We start from the raw sequence: 11196 nt of genomic DNA on the forward strand, positions 1-11196 counted from the left end.
TCTTGAGAACCTTTAAATTTGAGATTTGAAAGAGGAAAATCGAGTATTAGTGTTGGCTTGGTCTCTTCTACATTTTAGCGAATTCCACGCATTTACTTGCGCATGCCCAAAAGTTTTCCCTAATACCCCAATATTCAGAAAACATCTAGCCGAATTTATTTAAATGTTGTGAATTGAATGGACATGATGTATGAACTTTGTCAAATTTCATCAATTGATTTCTCTTATTCATGCCAAAAAGTAATTTCTTGGATGCATATATATTGCAACAACGGTTTTATAGGCCCGACTTTCACTGAAAAGGATCCAGGGGGTATGCTTATCACTTTTGAGCAAGCGTGGCGACCGTCGACAGTAATGGTCCTATTAAAGTACTATTAACGATAATAAAGCCTATAAGTAGGAATTTTGAATTTCCCGCCGCTGGAGCTTGTTTTGTTCACTGCTACTATTTTCTTTCTATGCACAAAGGTATGTTCATCAGCTTAATAATAATAATAATTTACAATACTATTGATTTTACAGGAAACGCTCTAACCTGTCTTAAAGAAACTGACAATATTATGGAGGTAGAAAACAAATTAGGATGGTAAGTTTCTGATGACATCACACACCATCGATGTTTAACAACACTCTTCTCTTAGCCTTTAGGTTGAATTTTGAAAGGAGTTTTCGCTCAGTTGTAAGTATTCAACCAAATATCATATTAGAAAGGCACTTAATTTTGATTTATGTATATGGTTTAGTTTATATATGTTCTAATGATGTATTGAGTCCTTAACTGTAACTTAAAATTAATACTATTCTTATTGTTTACGCGGGAAACGTGTTATAGCTTGTCTGATTTTCATTGTAATTTTTTCTCATGCTGTCTAATGTCAAGAAATTTGAAATTGTTCTTTGAGTGGCGTATAATAGTTGTCAAAGAACATAAAACAGACCGAAAAGGAAACATAAGTCAAAACTGCTAAAATTATTGAAAAATATATTTTGTTTTTCAAGTTGAAACATACAAGACACATTACTAAAGGGTTGGTCTAATTATAGTTATTTTAAAAACAAACATTTAAATAATTTGAGGTATATTCACTTCATTTTTTTTCTTTTTTACGTTTGTTAAAGTTTTTTTTATCTTAGCAAAAATGATGGAAGAAGAACTTCATATATTAAACAATCACCTCGCTGGCTTCTCTTCTGAATTGACAAGTCCTTCAACCTTCAAAACAAACAGTGTTGCTGGTGTACAGCTGACCCCAGGACAATCAAAGTATGCTCAGTTATTGGCAGTTATAGAAGAAATTGGGAGAGACTTAAGACCAACATATTCAGGAAGTAGATCATCTGCTGAAAGATTGAAACGAGGAATTGTCCATGCAAGAATTCTGGTTCGTGAATGTTTGATTGAAACCGAACGTAGTGCTAGATAGGAGCATTATTTTGATTTTGTTTGTAGTGTTTTGTACAAAATAATGCAATTATGCATATATTGACCTCAAAACTAACATATTCCTTTTGAAAATAATTTTATATCTGTATATATGAATTTTTGATATTTGATGGTACAGTGTATAAAATTCGTGTTTGCATCTTCTGTGTATTAATGGATTGAATTTTATCATAGTTCAATATGATAATAGTTTTTTATTTAATTTATTTTGCTTTTGTAATCAGAAATTAGGTACGAAGATGGATATCAGTGTCTTGTGTTCAAACTTGTATATATATATATTTTGGTTAAGATGTTAAGTATTATATAACTATTTTCATTAAACTTTTTTTCTCATTTCTAACTAAGTATCACTGTTTAGTTATATTACTTATATTCTTTAACTGTAACATTTTTCAACTTGGTTATTTTATGCCGTGAGTTACTGAGAAATTTGTTAAGCGGCTAATATGTAAATAATTAATTATTTCCTTACCTTATGCTTTTGAATATTTGTTTTAATCTTGATTTTTATGTAAAACTTATTAATAATTTTATATAGATACCTAAATTTGACTTAATTCATAGACATATTAGTTAGCTATTTGTTTATATTATTTGATTTTATTTTTTAAAGATTGTGAACTAAGGCATTAGTATGTATATGAAATGAAGATGAGACCGAATCATAAATGTATTGTTTATTCAACTATAGGGTGATTTTTAACAGTTTCTGGGACTGAAAAGTAGCTAATTGTAGTTGTATTCATCATAATTTTAAAAGAAGGCATCTTTATCAGTTACACAAATAAAATAATTTTAAAATAACAAAAAGTCAATTGAACGTTTTCCTGTACACCTTTGATTAGTTGGGTGGCTATTTAACCTACAATGTAACAGGTGGGTCTGTCAGACCCAGTAGCATTTGTTTACTTTTATATCATTAAGTTTAATACATTATGCCTTTATTACCATATTTATTTACATAGAAATAAAGTATGCAGTCTAAAAAAAATAATTTTTCAAAAACCATACTATAATATGAATAAGTTTAATACATTTGTCATGTTGAGGGTTAATATTCTACTGATTTTATTATTTTGATTTGTTGTGATTCACATTCATGTCCATATTGATCCACAACATAACCTATTGTTATTTTTTTTTTACTAAAGTACCATGGAATTTTGAGAAATAAATAGATAAAATTAGAGCATTCAGATTTTTTATAAAATGTAGCAATTTAATATGAATTGTTGAATGTATTAAATCTTGGAGATAATAGTATAATGTGTTAAAAAAAAAATAAAGTAATAAAAATTTCTGTTTAATGTGTACCAATGTTTTGGCCAAATAGAGGTTTTTTCAACCCGGAAAATACTTGTTATTAGTTCATGATCTGAACTCACTCCGTTTTTTAAAAAACTGGTTATCTTTAACAGGCTGAAATTACAGCATACATTTAATAGCGACCCTTCCCCCCCTTTTTTTTTCTCTCTCTCTCCTGTATTCCCAACCTATTTCTAAAAAATATTCTTTAAAACCTAGTGGTAAACAAAAAGTGTACTTATATTGTGAAAAGTGTACTTATAAAGTTCTAATTGCAATTTTATTTTAATTATTGCCTGATAGAAAATTAATGAATTGGTATTAGTGATTTTGGATTACACAGTTAAAAATTATCCGTTTATATTTTTTTAACATAAATATTTAGGATGAAATGTTTTAACTATATGTATAATTAAAAATAAGCACTCTTATTTCACTGATTTTTTTTTTAATTATTTCTCTTTCCTCCCTTTTGACTCATCAAATCTACTGTCCAACTTGGGCTATGTCATTATTCTTTACACTAATTACTTTTTGTGATTGTCAAATTCAAAACATCATCCTAGTTTGTATATTAGTGAATTGATGGGGAATATAAATGTTTATTATGAAAATTTTTTATTTTAAGGATTCTATTTTATCTAACCTTTATATTATTTCAGGGAAATGGCTCAATTTATTAAGAAAAATATTTTTAATACCGAGTTGAATGCTGACTCTGTTGAGTGGTGTCCAATTGAAAATTATAGAAACTTTTTTATTTGTGGCACATATCAATTGTCTAAGTCAGAAAACTTGAAAGATGCAAAAAAAAAGAATCCGAAGGAACTGAGAAAGGGGCATTTATATTTGTTTCAATTAGCCCAAGAGCCTGAAATTTTTAAACTTGTTGAGAGAATAGCTATGGTTGGTATCCTCGACTGTAAATGGGCACATAGACCGATTGCCAACAACATTTTTCTTGCTATTGCTACTGCACTTGGAGATGTTCGGATATTTAAACTCCAAGGTAATTATGTATTATTTAGTATATACTCATTATCACTTATAGCAACTATCTGTTTTAGTGACTAATATTTTCAGAGCCTTACCAATTTATTTATATGGTTACCACGGTTATAACAACTGACTCAAATAAAGCAATTTATTAGTGTTTGGTAGCAATAATTAATTTTAAAACATTAATTTCATTACTATACATATAGTGAGTGGTTATAAGTTGAGGTTTTACTTGGTAAATAAGTGTAGTAGGAACAAATTATTAGTATTTCCTGACCAATCTACCTGTCATATTTCTTGAAATAGCTAATTCCTCATCTATTTTTTTTATTTGATTTATTATTATTATTAGAAGAGGCTGTTATATTATTCCACCACTTCTGTTCTGTTTATGATCAAATGCAGTAACTACCATTTGATTGTAATTTTATTATATAAACACTTTGTTTTTACTGGAGCATCTTGTCTCTTCTTAATAATGTATGATTTGATAGATCTGAGAACCTAAGATGAAAACAAAATTAATTAATTACTAAATATGAAAAAACAAATTTAGCATACAAAGCTATTCACCATTATCAAATAGTACATAGAGGTTTAATTGGGACGAATGAACAATTATATAAATAGTGTAACTTTTTTGTTGTGCATTCAATATCGAGCTCTGCAACATTTACACTGATGCATTCATATGCATGTGTTATTTTATTGTAATTGGCCACGTTTGAAACCTCTAAAGAACAGTCACAAGAATAATTATCACTATTATCCTTAAATAATAGTAATTTAATTGTCTAATTTTTAAATGTTTAGACTGTTCTCATAAACTAAGTAATATTGCAACTTAAAAATAACAAACACTATCCTTCTTTTAACAGTGTCTTTAACTATAACTGGGATAACATGTCTAGGGATGTTGGTAAAAAATTATTAATCATAAAATAGTCAAAGTAGGCCATAATATTTTACAAACTGTAAAACATTTTGAAATTCTGACTTCTTGTACTTTACCACCCTATGATTAATTTTAACCTCTAATTAATTATATCTTTTAATCAATTTTGATGTCCATGTCATTTTCCAAAGTTTCTCAGTCTGTAGAACAGTTATCTATTTGGGCCACTTTCCCGCCCTCCATAGATAAGCTGATAGATAACTAGAATTACTTATAATTTATTACATTTAAAACTTGTTATGATTTATTTTTGTGCTCATATGTGTTAATTAACACAACTTAAATGTTAATTAACTAATCTTTCATTTTGTTTATTAATTTTTCTAAGCATAGAAACATATATAAAATTATTAATTATATTAACATTATTGTTAACAATAAAATTGTTAATTATATTATTTTAACATATATTAAATTATATTTATATTTATTATATAGTTTATCTAAAATATTTAATCATTTTATGTGTGTTATTTTAGATGAGAGTACAGTTTCATTAAAACATGTTTGTACTCATAAGTTAAGTTCGAGCAAAACAACTGTAGCTTTGTCTTTGGATTGGTCAACTGGCCTTAATGAATCTGATGTGAAAATTGTTATAAGTGATTCTGAAGGCTTTATAACTCTTGTATCTTTTGCTGATGGTCAAATATGTGAAGATTGTAAATGGAAACTCCACGACTTTCATGCTTGGATAGTGGCATTTAATTATTGGAATACTAATGTATTTTATTCAGGTATTTTTAAATGTTAAAGTATTTATTTTCAAGATATTAATTATACCAGTTATCAGGAGCTTTACATTATCATATGCCCTTTTTATTTCAATTTTCTGGGATCACTTTCTCAAAATTAATGAAAAAAAAATTATTGTAATAATATTTCGGTTTAGTATTCTTAATAATGAACCTTATTGTGATCGACCAAGAACAATACTCCCTCAAGAAATATAGAATCCAATTTTTTTTTTTTTTTTATTTCCAATAAGCTGCAACTTGTTTTTAAATGTCAATGAAGTTTCCCATAAACAAAAAAATCACAAATCGGAATATTACTAGTAAAGATACAGCATATTTAACAAACATTGTCTTAAAGATACGGAGATTCCTATGGAAACCAGTGCATATTTTGTCAATTATTTAAATAACTCGAAAACTATATATCTTACAGAACATTGAATAATTACAAAATTCATTATAATTAAAATGGCTACAAAAATTGGACCAGTATTAGGGAAAATACAGTTAACGTTTTATTGGACTTTGAATCCAATGCAGTTCGGAAAGTTTTACGAGTGGACACACCAAATATTTTTTCTTTGTTATTTACTGATTAAGTAAGATAGTGCACCATTATATAATAATTCGCTATTTTTTTTCCATACTAATGCTTCACTGTTCCTTGATTTGAATAAGTGTATAGATTAAATTAAGATGGTTGAAAGTTTTATATAATGGTTTATTTAGTTAAAATTTAACATTTCATATACATTATTATTTTTATGTCTTGGTTACATAAATTGAACCCACATATGCGATAAGGAATAAACCACTATTTTTTATTTTTTAAATGAGGTTTATAAGCTATATTAGTATTTTTTTCATTTTACAATCAAACCTTTGGCTCTATTTATGTCTAATAGTGATCTAGAGTTTTACTTTTCCCATGGATGTATGTCACAAAATCAAAATTCTTGAGAGAAAAAAACTATCAATTTAACAAAACTTTACATTACATACGAGGTGGGATTGTAATTACTGTTACAGGCTCATTTCAATGCTTGTGAATATACAGTATTTCTAGTAATTCCAATTGGCATATGTGCAAACTACGAAGAGCAATCCCTTATTTTTCCTACTTAGGAACATGCAACACATGATTATCCATCATAAATAATAGGAAACAGATTTATGTATCCACTAACTTTGGTTGGTAAGGTTCATCTATTTTATGGTCATGTTGGCTGTGAGAATATTGTTAAAAACTTTCAAACATTTACTATTTTAAAACTTTGGATTACATGATATATCTGTACTATACAATGTTAGATATGTGTGAAAAGTAAGTCAAGCTCAGAAAGACCGATTAGGTTTTTGTCAAAATTAGGAACAGCTGAGAATGAATTTGAAATTATGTCCTTGATACAATATGTGATTGTATCAGGGATAGAAGATAAGGGCAAGCAAAACTCCCGAACCAGCAGACAGCAAGAGGAATGCAAGTGTCATGGAGGGGCCAAAGTTAGGCACCTGATGGCCCAGTGTCCCCAAACTCTGTAATATTGAACTGAGTATTGAAACTATATGTAACTAATGCAGGGACTGGGTGGTCCAGGTGGAACCGATGGAATTTAAGGCCCATATTCTAAAGCAGAGAAGCAACAAATCTACAAGTGAGTCCACAGAAGCGTCGGAGGCCTCAGGAGATGGAAGCAGAAGTAAGGGACCTGGGACAAAGACAAACGTGGACAGGAACGTGTGGAGATTTGAGATGTGTAGAGGCAGAGAGTTGACTGCTCATTGGTGAGCAACAATGTGAGGAAAGGGAGCGGCAGTCATGCCTTTCATTCAAGTAGGAGTCATATACCTTGTATACTTTGGGAGCTCTAACACTATCGTGAACCAGAAAGCCCTGGAGTGGCTGAATGGAAGAAGTGTGCTCCAGGTTCAGGTATATCCATGGCACTTAGTTACCCTGAATGGGCTGTGTAGGTGGGGAGCAAAAAGAGATAGGTTAATAGTTCATATAGTGGAAAGGATGCCCTGGAAATATTAAATGATTATAGGGTGCATTAAGTGATTATAGGGATTTGTTGGGAAAGGTATGTGAAGGAATAAAGAATAATAATACGTATTTATTCTGGGACGAGTCCCTTTAGAATAATACAGATAAATCGACAGATGAGGGCTTAGGAGCCTCAGAGATACTTAAACAAAAATACAAAGAAATATAAACAGTCATTATAAAAAATAATTAAAAGTTACTTTCTCACTTTTATCAGTTAAACAATAAAAAAAAATGAATAAATAAAAAACAAAAAAAAAGACGTAAAAATAATTAAGAATGATATACATATTTACAATTATATTGATTTACAATTTTATGGGGTCTGAATGGATAAGGAATTATTGAACAGGCGGGATTTAAAGGTAGGGAGGGAGGGTATTGGAGCAACGGATGTTGGAAGGGATGGAGTTCCATAAGGATGAGGCTCGGATAATGAACGATCTATCGAAGGGAGCGGTTCAGTGGGCCCTTGTGTATAAATCTGAGACCGGGAACGGGTGTTGCGGTAACAAATAGAGGATTTGAATTGAAGGACAGCATGATTGGATGACTTGGAAGATGAAGGATGCCAGGAAATACTTACGATGGTAGGAAGGATAAAGCCACTTCAACTCTGCATAAAAACGGGAAACAGAGGTATCCCTTGGGATCCTGAAGATGAATCGTACACAGCAATTTATCAAACGTTTTAATTTTGCCTCGAGATACTCAGTGACGTCCCCACACACTGTACAGCAGTAGTAAAGTGGGGAAATATTAGAGACGTGACTAGGAGCCACGAATTTCAAATGGAAATAGGTGGCAGAGGTAATTTAGACATTTTAAAGTGGAAAAGGTATGGTGGGAGATATTGGATAAATGGTTTTTCCAGGAAAGCGTTTGATCAAAGGTTATTCCTAGGTTTTTGATGGTGGGGTAAAATTTGATGGGACTTTCATGTAGGAACAGAGTTGGAGGTGATTGGAGCCTATTAGGATTGCCTTCATCTTCCCTGCATTTAGCTCTCGTCCATTTAAAAATCCCATCCTAATCTTCTTGAAGTTTCTCTGTGGCTAGTAATAGATCAGAAGGCGGGAGGGACAGGTATATTTGGAAATCATCTGCATAGATGTGGTATTGGGAGTGATGTAAATGTAGGGGAAGGTTATTAATGTAAATAGCAAACAGAGTAGGAGATAGAGAGGAGCCTTGAAGAACACCACAGGAAAGGAGGAGGGAGGGGAGGGTCTTAGATGGAGGTTGACCTGGGACGACTACATACTGGGACCAATTTGAGAGAAAAGATTTGAACCAGCACAGGGCACTGTTGGATAGAGGAAGATTACACAATTTAGAAAAGAGGATGTTATGGTCAATAGTGTCAAACGCTTTGGAAAAGCCTAGAAGGATAAGGATAGTGAGGTTTTGGTGTTCAATGGAGTTTTAGAGGTCATGGGTTATTTTAAGGAGAGCTGATTGCGTTGAATAGCCAGGTTGGAAAGGGTTAATAAGGGAACGTTCATCTAGGAAGTTGGAGAGTTGATTTTGGACAAGGCATTCTAATGGTTTTGAAAGGTTAGATAGGAGAGAAATAGGATGGAAGTCATACAGTGAGCTAGGGTTGGAAATTTTCTTTGACGGTCGGACTAGGGCAGTTTTCCAGGAAGATGGGAATATGGAGTTTTGCAATGAAAAGTTGTAAATGTGGTAAAGAACAGGAATAACGACAGGAAGGCTGGATTTTATTAGTTTTACTGGAATACTATCAGTGCCATAATCATTAGTGTGGAATTTTAGGACAGCGGAAAGTAATTCATCGTAGGATAGATGTGAGAAAAATAAGTCTTCTGGATTGAAATTGTGATGTTGGATATCGGAAGTAGAGGAATTATGAGTATAGGATAAGAAATGGTCATTGAGGTCATCTGAAGGAACTGAAATTATTGGATTCTGGTAGGGATAGGTTACGAATTATTTTCCATTTAGATTTGGAATCAGGAGCATTGGAAAAGCCATATGAAAGTAGGTGGCTTTAGCAAGTCAGACTGCGGATTGGGTTTCATTCCGGAGGATCTTGAAAGAGGTGTAATCGGCAGGTAAATGGGTACGACGGTATTTGCGCCTCGCTGCATCTCTTCTTTTCATCATTTCTTTTATTTCAGGGGTCAGACAAGGTGCAGTGGGACAACGCATGGTTCTAGTTTTCAAAGGAGCATGGATATCTAATATGGATTGTAGGTTTGAGGTCAGGATGGTTACCATAGGTTCAATGGAGTTATAGGAATATATGATGTCCCATTGGAAAGAATTAAGGTCAGACTGAAGGGATTCATTAGTGATGAATACTGTAGATAATGGGAATATTAGAATCGGAGGGAAAAGATTTAGCTGCCAATAGATTGTAGGGGGTGCAGGAGTACAAGTAGGGACAATTAAACAGGTGGACGACTGGCAGGAAAGGATCCTAATTGAGTATGACAATATCTTCTTCAAGGAGGTCCTTGGAATAACAGGTAAGACATTACATAAAATTTCGTTGAAGTAGGATAGTGTTATTTATGTGAAGGAAAGACAATACTCGCATTCCGGAAGCACATTTGAACATGGTGAATAACCTGAGGACAGAGGGGATAATAGTAGACAGCATGTCTCCCTATAACAGTCCGCTGTGGGTGGTTAGGAAGAAAAATAGATGGTGGTGGTGTTATTTTTTACGTTCGTTTATTAGGTAAACGAGAATATGGTTGATACAAAATACCCCAGGTTCAATGATATCCTCGATAAGCTGGGTGGGGCAACAATTAGGCTGTAGGTGCCACACAGAAGTGGAAACCCATTATAGTGAGCTAGAGAGGGAACTTGATGTGATTGGGGATTGTGAGGGGATAGACTACTTCTGACTTACATGTTTGGGAAGAGGTTCTAGGTTCACAATGGTATTCGCCTGTTGCACTGGTTCAGGAAATTAAGTAGTCATTCACTAGGATGATATGTTGGAAGGAACTACTTAGCCAGTATAATAAGAACATCATTTACAAACCTGGAAGAGAGAATGTGGTGGCGGACTGGCAGAGCAATAAAGGTAAATGCTATTGAAGATGACCAGGGGAGCCCTTCAGGGAACATAATACACTTACTTTGCGAGTGAACAATGGGGAGGACAATCAACAAGAAGCACCAGGACAAGAGGGAGAATGGCAGAGGCAGTGCTATCGGCTTTGCTGAATTGGTTTCAATTTTATGGAGTCGCTGATCGAATCACATCCGACAGCGGGAGAAAGTTTGATAATGCATATATCCGGGAGGAAATGAGAACGCTGGAGGTGACCTGGCACCTTACCATCTTAAGACACCCCAAGAGTCGAGGAGGAATAGAATGCCTTTATAGTACACTAAGAGATCATTTAAGAGTGTATCAAGCGTATAAAGAGTTAGAACCAGATGAAACAATGACTAGCAATCGTGGCCTATAATTACTCAATCCATACAGTAGCTGGGTTTTCCCCCTTTTTGAGATACTTTAAGGACTACACGCAAAGCTTAGGGATTACAGAGGCATGGCGACCGGAGAGGGAGAGATTGTAAGAACAGTGTTGTGTTGAGGAAACATAGTGGCAGAATTTGAGTGTCTGAGACTTTTATTTTACTTTTGTTTTCTTATTTAAGTGGATTTTGTAAGAGTTATATTCTTTAGTGTATAGTTTATTTGCCTTATTTACGC

General features: G+C 32.8%; 1 protein-coding gene across 4 annotated transcripts in view; it reads left to right on the forward strand.

The window, feature by feature from the left end:
* Positions 1-138: 138 nt before the first annotated feature.
* Positions 139-11196, forward strand: part of LOC106688644 (diphthine methyltransferase) — a 25303-nt gene continuing 14245 nt past the window's right edge. The window contains exons 1-3 of one of the 4 annotated variants that reach the window (XM_014433212.3): positions 139-471; positions 3418-3764; positions 5189-5446. In XM_014433212.3, the coding sequence (XP_014288698.1) occupies positions 3422-3764; positions 5189-5446 (601 nt within the window). In that variant the 5' untranslated portion in view covers positions 139-471; positions 3418-3421. Of the gene's footprint in view, positions 472-536; positions 683-708; positions 1032-1239; positions 1386-3417; positions 3765-5188; positions 5447-11196 lie in introns of those variants that run through there. The other 3 variants (XM_014433210.3, XM_014433211.2, XM_067053320.1) reach the window with 3 other exon arrangements.

Source organism: Halyomorpha halys, unplaced genomic scaffold (genome assembly GCF_000696795.3).
Source record: "Halyomorpha halys isolate HHAL.00 unplaced genomic scaffold, Hhal_1.1 Scaffold1169.1, whole genome shotgun sequence".
NCBI lineage: Eukaryota > Metazoa > Arthropoda > Insecta > Hemiptera > Pentatomidae > Halyomorpha > Halyomorpha halys.